General features: G+C 35.0%; 2 protein-coding genes across 2 annotated transcripts; both read left to right on the top strand.

Annotated features, from left to right (window-relative positions):
- The first annotated feature begins 8175 nt into the window (after positions 1-8175).
- LOC108215231 (protein ecdysoneless homolog) lies at positions 8176-13295 on the top strand. The gene is made up of 5 exons (XM_017387636.2): positions 8176-9399; positions 9921-10250; positions 10558-10691; positions 12482-12645; positions 12964-13295. The coding sequence occupies exons 1-5, from the start codon at positions 8198-8200 to the stop codon at positions 13141-13143; spliced, it is 2010 nt and encodes a 669-aa protein (XP_017243125.2). The 5' UTR covers positions 8176-8197; the 3' UTR covers positions 13144-13295.
- Positions 13296-15819: 2524 nt separating this feature from the next.
- On the top strand, positions 15820-18726 carry LOC108213208 (uncharacterized). Its single transcript, XM_017384980.2, has 5 exons — positions 15820-16105; positions 16592-16852; positions 17041-17137; positions 17527-17635; positions 18520-18726. Exons 1-5 carry the CDS (start codon positions 16082-16084, stop codon positions 18596-18598), a joined length of 570 nt encoding a protein of 189 aa, XP_017240469.1. The 5' UTR covers positions 15820-16081; the 3' UTR covers positions 18599-18726.

Genomic DNA, 18726 nt, shown 5'->3' with positions numbered 1-18726 from the left:
TTGAAACTGGGTTATCTCTATTGTCCCATTCACATCTTCCACTACAATTCTGGTCTTTATCATTCTGTACAGCGACCTATTTAATTAATAGGTTAATAACACCAACTCTATCAAATAAATCACCATTTCATTGTTTATTTGGTAAACCACCAAACTACCTCAAGCTAAAATGTTTTGGGTGTCTTTGCTACCCCTGGCTCCGGCCTTATGCACAACATAAGCTTAACACTCGGTCTATTCCATGTATATTTGTTGGTTACTCGGCCACACAAAGTGCTTACTATTGCCTTGATCCAGCAACTCACAAAATATATATCTCTCGTCATGTCAGGTTTGTAGAAAATGAGTTTCCCTATTCTAATTTATCTTCTACTAAACCTACATCAACCTACCCCAACCCGGATACTTGGTGTCCAATTTCAATGCCCATTCTCCAATCTTTTCAAGCACCTATGGAAAATAATTCTGATGTTTCTGAGTTCACTTCTTCTCAATTTGAAACATATTCTGCATCGGTCAATAGTCCAATTTCTTCACCAATGACTTCGGCTTCATCGGCGTCAACCCTCACCCATACTTATTCCTCACACACATCTGACACATCAAACTCTCAACCAGAAGAGCCTCATAACCTACCCCAACAAATAACCATCACAACTCGCTCAAAAAATAATATCTTTAAACCAAACCCAAAGTATGTCAACCTCACCACTACCCAACACAAACCAATTGAACCAACAACCGTTGCTGAAGCTCTTAAAGATCCTCTTTGGAAGAAAGCCATGGAGGATGAAATTCAAGCCTTACACAAACTTGGTACATGGGATTTAGTCCCACCTGACTCATGCCAAAATTTGGTAAAATGCAAGTGGGTGTTTCGCATTAAGTATCATTCAGATTGTACTATTGAGCGATATCGGGCGCGATTAGTTGCTAAGGGATTTCAACAGCGACCGGGAATTGACTATAATGAAACATTTAGTCCTGTTGTCAAACCTGCAACTATTCGAACGTTACTAAGCTTAGCTGTGACAAATAACTGGCATTTGAGACAAGTTGATATTAACAATGCTTTTTTAAATGGCACTCTGAATGAGCAGGTTTTTATGGCGCACCTCCTGGCTTCTCGAATACAGCATTTCCAAATTATGTATGCAGGCTTCGCAAGACTATTTATGGACTCAGACAAAGCCCCAGAGTTTGGTACACAGAGTTGGCAAATTACTTGTTGAGTTCTGGATTTAAACGGTCAGTTGTAGATGCATCATTATTCATTCAACATCACCATTTGGCTCCCATCTATATCATTGTTTATGTGGATGATATAATTCTTGCAAGTCCAGATTCTGAAATATTAAATACTTTCATCGAGCGCTTAGCTAAAAAGTTTGCACTCGAAGATCTTGGCTCGTTGTCCTATTTTCTTGGAGTTGAAGTTGTTCCTACCCCCCAAGGTTTGTTTCTCAGCCAGAAGAAATACATAGTTGATCTTCTTCAACGCACATCTATAGCAGCCGTAAATCCAGCTCCTACTCCAATGACTACAAATTCACCACTCACTCTTCATTCTGGTAGCCTGATTGATGATCTAACAGAATATCGAGCAATAGTTGGCAGTCTACAATACTTATCGCTTACCCGTCCGGACGTTGCCTTTGTTGTTAACAAGCTATCACAGTACATGCACATGCCGCGAACAACACATTGGTCAGCCTTGAAGCGACTTCTTCGTTATTGTTTGTACCCAGATTTTACAAGCGTCAGGACATGACGGGAAGCTGAGCTGACACGACGAGAAGAGCTGACGGGATAAGGATAATTGTAGATAAAATTAGTGGATAAGCTTTAGACTAAGTCTCAACAAAAATCCACCTTTTTAGGAGCATCATTCAAGAATAAACCAACGGGTATTAGCACAAAAGAAGGGATGTTACATGCACGTACAGGGAAGTGGAGTGAAAATAGGAGTTGGTGGCTATACATGACTCTGGCCAAATGTATTATAAAAGGAGGCAAGTACTCGCAGGATAGAAAGAACAACCCACCTACTGGAGTTACCTACATACACCCATCTACACACTAGCCTATAAACACTAGTTGAGAAAATAAGTAACGTAGCTTATACTTTGTTTCATTCATTTGCAACTTGTATTTAAGCTCACATGTACAACAAAATTCTAGTGAATTCTTTTATTGGCTGGGTAACCATTCCCACCCGCGGTTTTTACCTTTTTACGGGGTTTTCCGCGTCACCAAAATTGCTTGTGTTCTCGTCTCTTATTTTCTTTTCGATATTTTTTCATTCGATCTTTTAATTATTCATACATAAAAACACATACTCCATTGTTATAGAAATTAAATAGGCTTGGCTTTTAACCCTGCAAATTTTGGTAAAAACAATTGGCGCCGTCTGTGGGACACTAGCGAAGCACTTACATGATTTCTATGGCAATGGAGGAATATCTACACCACAACAAAGACTCATGACAAGGGGCTAATCTACAGACAATGACACGGTTATGGCATGACTTGAACAGAAATGGATCATTACAGTTAGAGACCGAGGATATCAAGATTGATTTAAGTTCCGTGACATCACCCAAAACAGCGACGCTTAGACATGGACGACATCTACGTCGAAGATCTACGAGACGAGGGAGCACCTCTCATGAATGATTACAAAATAGAAGAGACAAATGATGAAGGCCACACAAAATTGACATCAACATCAGTCCTTTGACGAAGAAAAGCATCAACATACCAAGAAGATTTCTGATCACAAACATTTGGTTTTCCGACGTGTGGGTCGGGGCTGTCCGACGGGTTGGCTTAATTAAAGAACACGACGCTCAACACACACCATGGATGTCTAAGATATTGACGAGTTAATCAACTTTTTCATATATAGTCGACGTCTTCAACCTACAACATGTGATAGTTTAAGAAGACGACGGCATACATGTGTCACATGTTCAGTGGTACACGAAGACTCTTAGAGGGTACTTATCAAGGTTGAGCAGAGCGGAAGTGACCACAAACGACCATGACATGTACGACAGGATTGACATGAACAAGTTACACTAATCTCATCACGTCTGACGGGTACTAGTAAACAACATGTAACACGACACGAACAACAAGACATGAATGACATCTACGCAACGATAAACAACACCACAAGGAGGAAATTCATGTCATCAGCCTTGGGAATTCTAAGTTACGAAAAAATGTGAATACAAAAGAGAACGGCTACAATGAACGACATGCGAACCAAAGACATGTTGAAGAAGATGGACACATTTTGACGACACGATTGCCGACAATTCTAGAAGATCCAACTCCAACATGAGTTGACAACAACCTCCCAGTAAGAAGAAACCAACAACATGACGACATGAGTCACAAGGCATGGGGCTGATGTCGTATCCAAAATCTTCACCTGTTAGACACGACGTGATGAACGCGTTCGACATGATATAAAAGAAGAAGACATGACATGACCAGGAAGGATAAACATAGAAGAAAGAGTCAAAAGGGAACTAACGACAAGTCCAAAAAACTTGATGAAGGTCAGCTTGATGACAAGGTGAACGTAGTACAAGACATATACCCAGAATGGGGTACAACCTCATCAATTTATCGACATATCCGTAAATTGACATGACGGTCACACCATGACTAGACATGAATCATTGACACCTCTAGAAGTGCCCGACGACTCCAACGAGATTCAACGATACATTACGAATTACGAACTACAAGTCCCCAGGGGCTCGAACTTGCTACTTTTGGAACTTTATCACATGTAAGTGAACTCATCCTCTTTATTCTCTTAGTCTTTATGATAATAAGTTGAGTACGATCTTTGCTTCGGCTTATGCCATTTAGATGATATTTCATGCTTCGTGTAAATGTTTGTTTGAACGATTCATGATCTAAGCATTATGATACACGTGCTTGTTTCTTACATGACTTGCTACTCTACTTGATTTGATATGTGTGATGTAATATGTTATGTAACATGTCTTCATATTTAACTGCTAAGAGTTGACAGCTTCATCATGATATTTATTGTGACATGATATTGCATAAGTACAAATTAGAAATATATTCAAAAAATAAGGAGGGCTGATCACCCATCCTACTACGGTTGATCATTATCGAAAGATTATGACGACAATACTACACATTAAACAAATAACTAACGATGCCACGAATAATGATGCATTTCAACATTATGTATTTAAACATTACATAATCACAATTACGATTACGAGCTAAGTTTCAAGAGGGAAAGGCCTTTTAACTAGCCTACGAATGCATGCATCGACGTTTGAAAATAAACAGATTTGTCGAATACAACAACGTTTGAAAATTATATATTTGTCGAATACATATACTACATGCATCAACGTCTGAAAATTATATATTCATCGAATATATATATTTGTCGAATACATAAACTACGTGCATCAACGTTTGAAAAATATATATGTCGACTACAATTACGCATATTACAACTTTAGATACATCGACGTATTTAACATACATGTCGACGAAAAACTCCACAAAATCACGCAAGTCACGACCCTTGGTCGGACACATGAATTACAACGTACATTTCCACATGTCATCACCTACAAGTGTCATGACAGATTGCATTGACTACATGTCGCACATTACAATTACAAGTGACATATTACAGTTTACAATCAACATATCACGTTATAGTCACGATGACGAGTTACAAATCATGTCTACAAGTTACATATTACGAACAGAAGACATACTACAAAACACTTTACGTGTTGGTACTCCTATTCATTACGTCATGGTCACTCCAAATTCAGGGGTCACATGGAACAATTTCAAGCCACGAACACATAGAAATACGCAGCCGACAATCACAAGATTATATACGACGTCTTGCACATGTCAGAAGACATCTACAAGGGGCTTTATGAATATGACGCAAAAGGACGTCACAACTTGACATGTTAATATTACGGGGTTGATTTCAACTACATACAAGCCTACAATTAAACAACTAAAGCGAATACAAAGCGTTCTCATCTTAGAACGAAGAACTAACGACAACAAAACAGCTACTCATCGATGTTTTTATTATTGGAAGATTTAGACAACAATGACAACATTACAATGACACAACGAGATTGAGACTCGATACAAGACGATAGCGAACAAGACAAATCGACATGACATGATCACATGTTGCAAGCGTCAGTATTTTAACATAGCATCGGTGTTCCTATTTGCCATGATCTGATGAAAACGGAGTGTTAAAGAAGTAATTTCATTGGTTGCATGCCTCCACCCAATAAAATTAGGGGCTATTGTTTGTACCCAGATTTTACAAGTGTCAGGACATGACGGGAAGCTGAGCTGACACGACGAGAAGAGCTGACGGGATAAGGATAATTGTAGATAAAATTAGTGGATAAGCTTTAGACTAAGTCTCAACAAAACTCCACCTTTTTAGGAGCATCATTCAAGAATAAACCAACGGGTATTAGCACAAAAGAAGGGATGTTACATGCACGTACAGGGAAGTGGAGTGAAAATAGGAGTTGGTGGCTATACATGACTCTGGCCAAATGTATTATAAAAGGAGGCAAGTACTCGCAGGATAGAAAGAACAACCCACCTACTAGAGTTACCTACATACACCCATCTACACACTAGCCTATAAACACTAGTTGAGAAAATAAGTAACGTAGCTTATACTTTGTTTCATTCATTTGCAACTTGTATTTAAGCTCACATGTACTACAAAATTCTAGTGAATTCTTTTATTGGCTGGGTAACCATTCCCACCCGCGGTTTTTACCTTTTTACGGGGTTTTCCGCGTCACCAAAATTGCTTGTGTTCTCGTCTCTTATTTTCTTTTCGATATTTTTTCATTCGATCTTTTAATTATTCATACATAAAAACACATACTCCATTGTTATAGAAATTAAATAGGCTTGACTTTATAATATGCCTTACAAATTAGTATCTGTTTTAATAATTCTCGGGGTGAGCCAGAGTCGAATCCGGGTGTCCCGGGACAACAGAGGATAAACCCACCACTGGGCTATCCAATCGTGCTCAAAAGTTTGATGATATTTAATTGATATTAGTTAAAATCTATTAAAATATAATGATATTCAAATGTTGATGAATTTTTTAAAATTTCATAAAATGATGGATTTTGCGAGACTGTTCAACGTATTTCAAGTTTTTGAAAATCCCACCAAAATTCATTAGATTTCAAAGTATTGTACTTAAATACTACAAGATCTTTATCAATTACGAGACATTTTATCAAGATCCCGCACAATATTAAATTTAGATACAATTTATTAAAATTCATGAATTAAAAATAATCTACTAAAATTCAAGTTGAATACCTCCTTTCTATTTTTACAGTGTCCACCTCGTAAAACATATAGGTTTTTTCAAGATCTCTAGTCGAATAAAAAATTTCATTGAATATGATTTGCAAAATTATAAGCTTTACCATGTTTTAATTACATAATATGTATGGTCTTCAATGTCTCCGCTGAAAAGTCATCTCCCTAGAACCTTACTTTATGTTACAGTCATAACTAAAAATCTCACCTTTTGTATTTATTATAAAGGTTTTGGTTTTCTTATTGTTGAAAATATCTTCTATGATCTGTTGTCCAAAAAATCTAATCATTTTATGTACATAATCCTAAATTTTTTTTTGTGGATCTGATATAAGGATCCTGATTGATTTCTCATTGCCGGGAATGTTTATGTGACCTATTGTTTTTAGATTGTGAAATGAATATCCAGTTATCAAGATTATAATATTTTTTTAAATACATTTAGCGTCTTTGAATGGCTGGTCTAGCAGTAAAAACACCGTTGGACGAACACTTCATGTAATCCAGAACGCTAAATCGTGCGGTGTTTCATCTTCTTTTCCTTGTTGACACTACACACAATCTGATATTATTTGATGTAATATTTTACTTTCAAAATATAAAATCATTTTCTATTTTTAAAATTTTTTTAGATCAAACTATAATACGATCTAGTGATATTTTCTAAATATCAAAATATTAATCATTTAATATTACTAAATAACACTATTCATGATCATTTCTCTCGATCAAGTTATTTACTTATTTTCAAGTAAAAAAAAAAGTTATTTACTTATTTTGAGTATTACTCCAGAGTTTTCTCAGATATGGCCCTTTTCTCCTTCGCCTATCTCTGTGTAGCATATATCGGAGAAAAAAGGCCCCAAATAACCAGATTTAGAGTCAAATTGCCCTAAATAACCGATATCAAAATATTGGCCCTCAATGACCAAAAGAGACGCAAATGAAATAGCGTTTTCTATGTTACAGCGGAACGCTAAATCGTGCAGCGTTTTCACATTTTACTATAACGGAAAACGCTACACGGAGTCGCGTTTTTACTTTTATCAGAATATATATATATTTCAAACAAAAAACAATTATTCATAAATTTATATATAATTTTATAACCGTTAACATTTAGGGTTTAGGTTTGGGTTTTAGAAAGATTAATTCATACTGTATATAAATTGGCCGACGATTAGGGTTTAGGATTGAGGGTGTAGGGCCGGTAGGCCCTACTCCCTCGAGCCTAAACCCTAATTAAGCGAGGCTGAAGGGCCGAAGGCCCTGAAGCCGAGACGCCGGCGGAATGATAATTTTATAACCGTTAACATTTAGGGTTTAAGTTTGGGTTTTAGAAAGATTAATTCATACTTTATATAAATTGGCCGACGGTTAGGGTTTAGGATTGAGGGTGTAGGGCCGGTAGGCCCTACTCCCTCGAGCCTAAACCCTAATTAAGCGAGGCTGAAGGGCCGAAGGCCCTGAAGCCGAGACGCTGGCAGAATGATAATTTTATAACCGTTAACATTTAGGGTTTAGGTTTGGGTTTTAGAAAGACTGAATTAATCGCTTAATAAGACCCTACTACAAGTAGCGTTTTGAAATTTAACAAAAATATAAACACTTAAACGCTTTTACGTGTAGCGTTTTAGTGTTTTAAAATATTTATTTAACTGAGACGCTACACGATGTAGCGTTTTTGTTGTTTTAACAAAAACGCTACTCCAAAAACGTCTCTATTGGTTATTGAGGGCCATCTTCCGGGTATTTGGTTATTTAGGGCATTTTGAAGCTAAATATGGTTATATGGGGCCAAAACCCTATATCGGAAGAGTCGAGAAGAAGCGAGGGAAAAATTAGCAGAATACAGTCATCTTCATTCATCTCCCCAATGTTGTCCCAAAACTCCTCCTCAAGACCGGCCGACGACACCGTTTTCTTCTCAATCTACCCGGACTCCACACTCCCCCCAAACCCTAACACACCCGCTGCCACTACTCTCTCTCTCCTCCAATCTCTCCACCTCGAAATACTCAACTTCATCTCTCCCTACACCTCTAATTACATCTATCAACACCAGCCCTTCACTCTCTCTCTAAACACCACCGACCCTATCCCTCACCTTCACGGCAAGCTCAAGTTCGGCGACAATCTCGACGACGAGTGGTTCGTTGTGTTTTTACTTTTACAAATCTCCAAGCACTTCTCTACTCTATCTATTCGCGTTCACGACTCCGACGGCGAGTTTTTGTTGATTGAAGCTGCTGTGCATCTTCCTAAGTGGTTGAATCCTAATACTAGTGTTAATCGGGTGTTTATTCGTGGCGGTGGTTTATGTATTGTGCCCAAATCAAAGTTTGCTTCGTGTCCTGGATTGTTGGAGGCTTTGTGTTTTTTGAGGGATTGTGGAGAGAGTGTGTGTAGAGTGGACCAGAATGTTGAATTGTGTATTAGGAATAGGATTAGAGGTTTTGTGGAGAGAGTTGATTATAATATGCATACTGTTAGGGTTAGGGTTCCGCTTTCGGTGGCCAGTGTTTTGAGGAACGAGCCTTGTTTGATTTCGTTGGCGGTTGAGGGGTTTTATGATAGAGATATTGACTCGATGAAATATGCTGCAAGCATGTCTAGGTTTTTGCCCAATGGGAGTCAGGAGGAGTTGGTTGTGGTGTCGGTTAAGATGTCGAGGGCAATGTATGCGCAATTAGTGCAGCAAAATTTTCAGGCTCCCAAGTGTTATCCAATGCCGGGAAGGAGCGAGGGGAGAGTGTATAGTGAGGCAGAATTGGGGATGAAGATTGCTTGTGGGTTTGAGATGATTTATCAGTCCAGAAAAAGAGACGGAGAAGAGGGGAAGGGAAGTACATGGGAGGCATTTAAAGCGAGTTTAGAGAGGAGTGGTTATTTTAAAGGTTTGCTTCCGGGGTCAAAGGAGTATAAGAGTTTGATGGAAAATGCAGAAGAGTATTACAGACAGAGCTCTTTGCATTCTAGAGCCAGGTATACTATGCTAATATGTTGTAGTAGTTTGGTGCAGCATTCTTTTTTTTAATAATCTTTTTTTTGAGTTTATGGCACACATTATTACCTTAATTCAATTAAAAAGAGCTGCTATATAGTTCATACCTGTTTATCCTAAATACGGTGTTTGAATTTTGCGATTGTAATGTACTTTTGAGCGTATGCTGATAATCAAGTGAGTGCCTTGTATAAGAGCATTGTATTGTTTAGCTGTGATTTACTAGTATTCAGTTTCAACTGGTCAAATATAATGAGATTTGGCAGGTGGCTTCATAAGGCTTTAATATTACGCCAATCAGTGGCATACTTTTGACATCTCATTGTCCTTGTTCTTCTTTTCTTTTCCTTGAGTGTTTTCAGTTGTGCTAAATGTTATTACTGCATCTGCCTACAAATTCCAGTTTCCTGTGGCACTAGAGCACTCTAAACGCTTTGTCTTTTAATGATATTCTCTATGCTTACTCTCATAGATGATTCTATTTATATCTTAATTATGACAGTGACATAATGAGTGGTCCAGTTAGGCGCATGGATGAAATCCTTGCTACTTCTTGTTCACATAATGATTTTAAGGATCAGAATCTCCCACCTTCAGATGATGATTCATGGCTCTACAATGGCGAGGAGGAGTTAAGTGCTGCTCTTCTTGAGAGGGAGAGGGAGATGGAAATGTATAATTTGAAAGATGAAAAGAAACAGAAATCAAAAGAGCAGCAAAGTGCTGGGATGCTGTCTGTTGAAGATTATGGTCTAGGGGATATAGCGGACTCTATGAAAGCATTCGTAAGTAAAATGTCTAGCTATGAAGGAGCAGAAGTTCCAGAAAACAGGTTTGTCTGTAGTCTAATAATATCTGAAATTATTCAAAATCAGTATCACTCAGCTTTCAATAGTTTATTATATAAATAATTATAATGAGATATTGATGGGTCTTAATGAGTTAATGGTATCTATTCTTTAGAACCTGGGCATTATTTTGTGAAATCATTAGTTTGAGGAGTTTATTCCTGGAATATTTAATACATTTCACCATCAGATTTGCTCCTGGTATAAACAGAGTAACGCTATGAGGTGTTTTGTTATACATTTAGACATTCAGTGGAAGCAAGTGATGCATTTTTTGCTATTTCCTTGCAGAAACCTAGAAAATGTGGACTTCGACGTGGAGCGCTTCATGAAAGAGATAGAATCAGTAATGAAACTTCCTCATTCGAATGACACTGGTAGTGAAGTGGCTGCTGAAGAAGGTTCCTCTTCCGACATGGAATTTGGTAAGTGGCTTATTTAGTGTTGTTCTTGATTGAAAGATGAGTAATTTATATTGTTAGTGGATCCTTAAATGCCTGTCAGACTTCCTCTCAGTCTCAACAATAAAATAATTTCTTACTGCTAAAATAGGTGGTGGTGTTTGGTGTTAAGAATTATCTGGGCACATGATTGCATCTGGGAGCCTACTAGATAATGCTACTTTTTGATTACTTTCACATCAGAAAGTTAATAAAAACAAGAAATCTCCAACTCATGATTTTGAACATATACTCCCTCCTTTCAGTAGAGTGACATTTATAATTAGTTACCAAGTTCAGCTGAATAATTTTTATAAAATCGTTCATTCCTCTCCTATGAGTCCAATCTCTTATCAGGTTATGTGGATGAGCTAGCCCAAGAAATTGTCAGCGTCACTATGAAGGCCTATTTAGAAGTCATGCTTATAATAGTTGGAACTTAACTATTATGATTTAACTCCTTAAGAAGTAATAAACAAATTTTATTCCAACTAAGAAAATTCAACAATGTTAAATCGACAGTCAATATGTTTTGACCCACAGTATTGCATTAATTTGATGAATACAATGTGAAGTCAACATTATAAATGACAAACAAAAAGTAAGGGCTCATTTGTTAACGAGTGAATGAGCCCATCTGGACTGAACCAGTACAATTTTACTCGTCCAGACCGTTTGATATTGCAAATATGCAGCTGGATGACAGTGAATTCCTCTGGACCACTGGCGTTAAAAATTCTGTCTCAACCATCCAGAAGATGTTCCTTTGTTGATACAACCAACAGTAATATAAGTTATATTCATTTTTATTATTATTATTATTATTATTATTATTATTATTATTTAGTAGTTACATTTATTTATATATGTTACCACTATTTCTTAAATATATTTTCCACTGACAATGTCGTTTATAACTTTACCATAAGTTATAGAATTAAAAAAATATTAATTTGATGACTAATAAAATGTTCAATTATTACGTCATATAAAATTAATATTATAATTAAAAAATATATAATTTTTTAATATAATATAATATAATAAATTTTGTATGAAAAATAACCAAAATTTTAAATTTACGTTTTATTTCTGAATAGACAAGTTATCTAGATTAAATTATGTATATCATGCATAACAATCAATAAAATGAATTTGTTTGATAAAAAATATATTTAAATTTGTATATTTTGTCATTCACGCGTTATCATAAAATTAATATGATAATTAAAATATTATATTATATATTATAATAAATTTTTATATTATATAATATAATAAAATTTGTGTAAAAATAATTATGATTTATAAATTTATGTTTTATTTCTGAATAGACAAGTTATTTAGATTAAATTATGTATATCATGCATAATAATCAATTAACTGAATTTGTTTGATAAAAAATATTTAAATTTGTAAATTTTGTCATTCAGATAAAATGAGTTAACAAATAGCAAATTTTGTTCACCGTTCATATAGGTCATTCATCCAGATTTTCAATCATACAACAAAACTTGTTCAGATTTAACAAATGACCCCTAAATAGTGGAAACTTGTTTAAAATTTGTAGAAGTAGAGGTAGACAAGCAATATGCGACGAAGTTGTTTTGCAAAAGTCGCTTGTATTTTAGGATTAGCATTGGGAATGCCAATATAAAGCCATTCTCATACAAGTTTGCATTTAGGTTGCATCGATATAGTTCAAGACACTGTCATCTGTCAATAAAATTACTGAGGGTGTAACTAATATTTAAAGATTATGTATGCATGCGCAGATGACTTTGACTATGGGAGTGATGGTATGGAGGCTTCTTCGGACAATGAAGAATCGAATTCTTTCATGGGTTCCTATTCCGATGCTCTGAATGAAGAACTTAAAACCACTACCCTCAACAAAAGCTTTATCCGTGCAAATGAACAGATGGTGAAGACAGGCGAGGTAAGTTATGTTTCTGTTTATTATTTTAGAATGTCTTTCTTTTTTTCTTTTGACATAGGTAAAATCAGACTTTCAGCTTTGCCGAACTATATTGTGTCGGGGCTTTAGTAAATGTATGCCTTTTGGCTTAGAAGAGAAAGGGTTTCAGATTTAATCCTTTCCCATCCCAAAGCATGCCATGACCAAAAAAGTTTCAATTTCACTTTCTAGGCTGCCGAGTGCCGAGTCAAATTCTTGAATACTTTGCGGACCATCTGTATAAGAATGTCATGATTGCATACTGATAACGTAAGTAATTTGCATAAACTTCAAATGCAGGGAACATCGAAAGATGGAGGGCATGTGGAAGAGGAGTTTACACCTGTTGATGTAGACATAAATCTTGTTAAAAGTTTAATAGATTCATTTTCTTCTCAAGAAGGACTCCCTGGTCCTGCTACTAATTTGTTAGGACTAATGGGTCTCCAGCTACCACAAGATGCCAAGCAAAATAAATGATCCCCGCGTATGCAGCAACAGCTTTGTTATTTTTATTAAGAATATGTTATTTTCATTAACGCAAGTTATCTTATGTTAGTATGCTATTCTTATTTTTTGGCATAGTAAGTACAAATCTTTCGAATGTAATAGTTTTTCAACTTTTTCTTAGAGCATCGATGTAGAAATTATCGTTAAATAGAAGAGTAGTCATGCAAAACTTTCCAGGATAAATTCTGGTTACTCAGACCTGGCAAGCTCGCAATCAACATTCTTAGCATATCTTGTCAAGGTATAAGCTTTTCGATTTGTTCTCAAATAAATTTGATAGTAACTACTTGTGGAACTAAACTATGACAGTTGTGTTGAGTCAAAAGAGGGATGATCTGTTTATTACTCCTTTCGTTTAAATTTAATAAATTTGATAGTAACTACTTGTGGAACTAAACTATGACAGTTGTGTTGAGTCAAAAGAGGGATGATCTGTTTATTACTCCTTTCGTTTAAATTTAATAAATTTGATAGTAACTACTTGTGGAACTAAACTATGACAGTTGTGTTGAGTCAAAAGAGGGATTATCTGTTTATTACTCCTTTCGTTTCAATTTAAATGTCCATTTTTAAAGAATTTTTTTTTTTTTTCAAATTAGTGGTTCACTTCAACTTTCAATTCAACCACTCAATTTAAAATCATATCTCTAAAAATAATTCTATTTCACATATCTCTATTTATATTTTCTAGATCAACTTCATTGATCATTTAATGTAATTAATAAACGGACATTCATTGTTCTTAAATTGTGTCATTTTCTGAAATTCATTGTTCTTAAATTGTGTCATTTTGTGAAAGCAGACATCTAAAACGGAGGGATTATTAATCATAAGTATTTGAAAAAAAAGTCTCCTGTATTGGTTTCCTCTCCTGCTGCTTAGAGCATCTCCAAGGGTGATAACAAAAACTGTTAGCTAAAATATAATAAAATAATGATTATGTAAATTTTTATCTAAGAGGAAGGATAGCCACTCCAAGTATAATATGATAGCTAAAATTATACCTAAAAGGTTTGTTGGTTCAGCAAATATAGCCAATCAAAATATGGTTATCTATAATTTTTGCTAAGGGAAATATGGTTGGAGTCCAAAATTTTTACATATTCTCTAAAAATTGACACCTAAATGCCACCTAAGTGCCATGTAGACATTTTAGCTAAAGGTTTTGTTCCCTGGAGATGCTCTTATAGGACTTAGCTATCTGATAAGTGAGCGTTTTTGTTTTTAATTTTATACGTGAGTTGATAAATTAACAGAGCAAACTGGTGCATATATGCTTTAATAGCACTGTAACAGTAAAGCATCAAGTATTATACAAGTCATTCTATTTGTTTCATGTTTCTCACATTTCTGTTTGACAATTAAATATAAATATTAAATTTTATTCCAGAAAAAAATTAAAATATTAATTTCAATTTAAAGATCTTAAAAATATATAAAAAAATCGAATACCTTGAAGGAATAAATAATTGGGACAATTTATACCACTCTGTCCAAGTACTTCACTCAACCTTTTTTACACACTTTAATGCGTGAAAATTATTATTAAGTTATTATCATATCTTTTATGCTACTAAATTATATTATCTTTTAGGTCTTTTTAATTAAATTCTTGTTGGAATATGATTTTACATAGGGATTAAATATTCTATTTTAGCCTATCATTATATCATCAATATACTAAAGTTATGTCATGTGCTAATAATTTTTGTTTCAATATCTTGTAACTTTATAAGTATTCATGTTATGTTAACGGATGATGGATGATGTAATAGAATGAGTGGAGAATTAAATAAAAATTTATATATAAATTTTATGAAAAAAGAAGAAGAAGAGATAATCTAAATGATAAGAATAGTAAGAAAACATGATATATTCAAAACATATAGGTTAGAATAGTAGCAATGGAATGAGTGAAGAAATTAAAATTATAGATATTTTTTCTATTAAAACATTATGTTAGAATCTAAAATTCATTCTTATCTTTTTCTGAATTCGATTTCATTCAATTGAACACGATCATACATTTGCTTAAACACATGAAACTAGTTGTGTTGCAATTAAATGAGGAGTTATTTCGTTATTTGAGGATTCTTGGAGCTTTATTAAAGTGTTATTACCTAGATGTCTAAGAACACTTACACGATGAGATGATAAATTTTGTTAGACTAAAGATATGCTCTAACACGATTATTGCATTTCATCTACTAGTATACAGGCCCGCAAGAAAATAGTTATCTTTTCTGGAGAGAATAGTAACATTTTCATACTAATGAAAATAGATACTACCCCCTCCGTCCCAATCAATTCTATACAGTTTATTTTTTGGGACGTCCCATCATTTCTATACATTCCAAATATGGTAACTTTTAATAATATAAAACACTATTACACCCACTTTTTTCTTCTACCATCTCCATTCTATAATAATATAAACATTGTTACACCTACTATTTTCCTCCACTATCTCAAATCTATCATTAAATATAAATGGGTCCCATCACTTTACTCACTTTTCATCTCACTTTACTCACTTTTTACATTTTTTCTTGATCTCCGTATCCAAAAAAATGTATACAATCTACCGGGACGGAGGGAGTACTAACCACCATTTGTTTTGCTAAATAGAATAGCTTAATTTTAACTTTTCCTGTCCGTCTTGACTCTTGTCTGTCTTTGGATGTCTTGGATGCAGACAGGAGTAGCTTACTTAATTCTAACTCTGCGAATTGTCAAGTTAATCTCACTTGAAGGCACGCTTACACTCTCTCCTCTCCTACTAACTCCCACTCTCTCTCTCTCTCTACATCTTATGTAATAAGTACACATCTTTTGGGAAAAGGAGCAAATCTTTGATCTCTTCCTCCCTGCTGATTTGAGCTTCTCTGTTTCACTCATCTCTACTGCAATGGCCGTATATTTAAGCCAGGAGGTGAGATTTGTAGTCTCATTTACTCTAATTTTGCCTCCTTTTTATGCTAATAATCTTCTATTGTACCTAGATTTTCTATAGTTTTAGCCTTTCAGGAATACCAGTCTTTAACATTTTTCCACTGATACGTTTGTTTATGCAATATGACATGTTTCAGATTTTGCTTACCCAATATAAAGTACTCTTATATATAGGTTTAGGGGATGCAGCTTTCGTCTTCCGAATCGTTATTTATTTGCTAAGAGCTGCTTCAAATCCTGAATAGATTGTTTTTTATTCATTCACTCATAGAGTTTGTTACATTATACTAGCTGTCGTTGTTAATATTTCGCCAATTGCAGCCTACCCCTCTTGGATCAATGTTCTTCGTCTTCTGTATTTGACTAGGCATTGTGGATCATAAGAACCAACTAATACAAATAGTCATCTCGAGACGTATTATTAGTTCTATGAATTGATATACTTTAACCATTTCCCTTTGTGCAGGACCAAGATCAGCCCGCTAGTATTCCTCTTTATGAAACTAAACTTTCTTTCTTAAAGGTTTTGGAGGTTCAGCAGCCATTGAAACATTCTCTGTCTTTGGATGCTGTTTTAATCAGTCAAAAACAAGTAAACCGTTATATGGAGGATGCAGATGTTTTCTATCCGTTAAATGCAGATGTAGATCTTGAGAAGGGAAGGTCAGAGAAACCTAAAATCAATGTTGAACCTGCTACATTTGTGAAGAATGAAAATCCTGTCACAGTAAGCATTACGGGAAACACTTGGCATATTTCATGCTATTTCCTGAATTAACTTGCCAAAATTTTATCACAACTTATTAGGAAACATTGGCGTGTTTGTAGATACTTTTTTGTTTTCAGGCTTCTTGTGTTTGTTGATACTCATAACACATAGTTCAGTTAATCTCGAGAATTAATTTTGTTTTGCAGAAGACAATGCAAAGACAGCTAAGCTTATCAACCGGAGAGAAAGTTATGCAGATGTTAATGGACAACAATCATTTGTCACCCAAGTTCAGTTTTAGAGGTAAATAATATCTAATACTGCGACGAAGTGTCTGTTGTGTACATACATATTCCCTGTTTGTGTTCTAGTGGATAACTTGATAAGTCAGCACATGCACTAAGAAATTACTCACATAGTTATAACAAGGTATGAATACATCCCGACTACAAGACCATTTCAAATTCTTCGTTTCTGATATATTGTCATTGGTTTACACGTAAAAATATATGCATCCATCGTATCATGTGCGTATCTCAGTCTCTCTCTTGCAGTTTCACCAAAATTTTATATATTGTCAGAAATTCGAAAGTTTATGCTGAGAACACTTATAGAATGACCTGTAAACGCTTCTAGAATGACCTGTGCATTTGTATTTGAGTTTTGACCTTTGAGCTTTTATATTTCTGCAGAGAAAATTGTTCCTGAAAGCATTGCTGACATGGCTAGTGACAGGCTGAGAAAATACAAGCGATCTGCCTCGTTCAATTCAAGAAAAGTAGTTCTCCTCTTCTCAGTGATGTAAGATATGTATCTATTATGTCATGCATTATGCTAATTCTCTTAAGTATACTTTTATATAAATAACTGTTCTCTCTGCTAAGAGCGACCCCGAGGGAGGACACTTTGCATCCTCACCTTTTGGCTATAATAGTGATTGAATCGGCAGTTTCTCTCCTCCAACATAGTTAAGTGGCTGGTTAAACAAATACCTTCAATTTTTATGGCTATATTTGCTGAGCATCTTCCATCGCCAGAATATATATTTTGTGCCGCTCTTTCCTTTCCTAAACCCATCCGCCCTTTTCTTCATCCTACCCGCTTTTCAATATATACAGAATTTGGTTAAGAGTTATGATTAGATATATTAACTGTAATCTCAATCACTGTTGTTGGAGTTAGTATGGTCAGAGCAAAATCACAATATGATTACTTACACTTTAGCTAGTGAATTTTATATAACTAAATAGCTAGATATAAGCATGGTTGGAAATGCTCTAATGCTGCTAACTTTGTTTGATAGCTAAACACAACTGAGTTCATTTCAGAACTTGAAATATCCTTAGGTGTAATGTTTGATAGAGAGACTTGGCCAGAGGAAGTGCTGCATAGCTTCAAATAATACTCAAAAAAATATTTGTTTAAAACTTTATCGTTTTATTGGTCAATCCAATACATACTAGACTCATTTCTACTTTAAAGCCAAAATGAACATTGCTACTCTTATACCAGTGTGTCGGTGATGGATAACACCAGAATATTCCACATAATACGGGATTTTGTTTGGATAAAGCCATCTCAGTTAAATTTTAAGGACTCTTTAGATAATGAAGTACGTTGTGTAGGCTTATGCTTGTAATCTTACCTCTATTTCCCACTAATGACAATGTTTCTTTTCCTTCCAGGTCATGTTTGGGAACTATAATTCTAATAATGTTGACCTTCAGGGTTAGGCAGATGGCAGATGGATCTTATCATGGGTGAATAGACTTCAGTTCTGATAGTAATGTAGTTTTCTTTTAAAAAATTTGTGTAATCATGGTCAATCTTTAGCATGTCTCTTTGGGAATGGTAGTGGTTTCTATATATCAAGTTGAAATTACTTTTTTTGA

Source organism: Daucus carota, chromosome 3 (genome assembly GCF_001625215.2).
Source record: "Daucus carota subsp. sativus chromosome 3, DH1 v3.0, whole genome shotgun sequence".
Taxonomy (NCBI): Eukaryota; Viridiplantae; Streptophyta; class Magnoliopsida; order Apiales; family Apiaceae; genus Daucus; species Daucus carota.
This window is presented reverse-complemented; position numbering and strand designations above follow the sequence as displayed.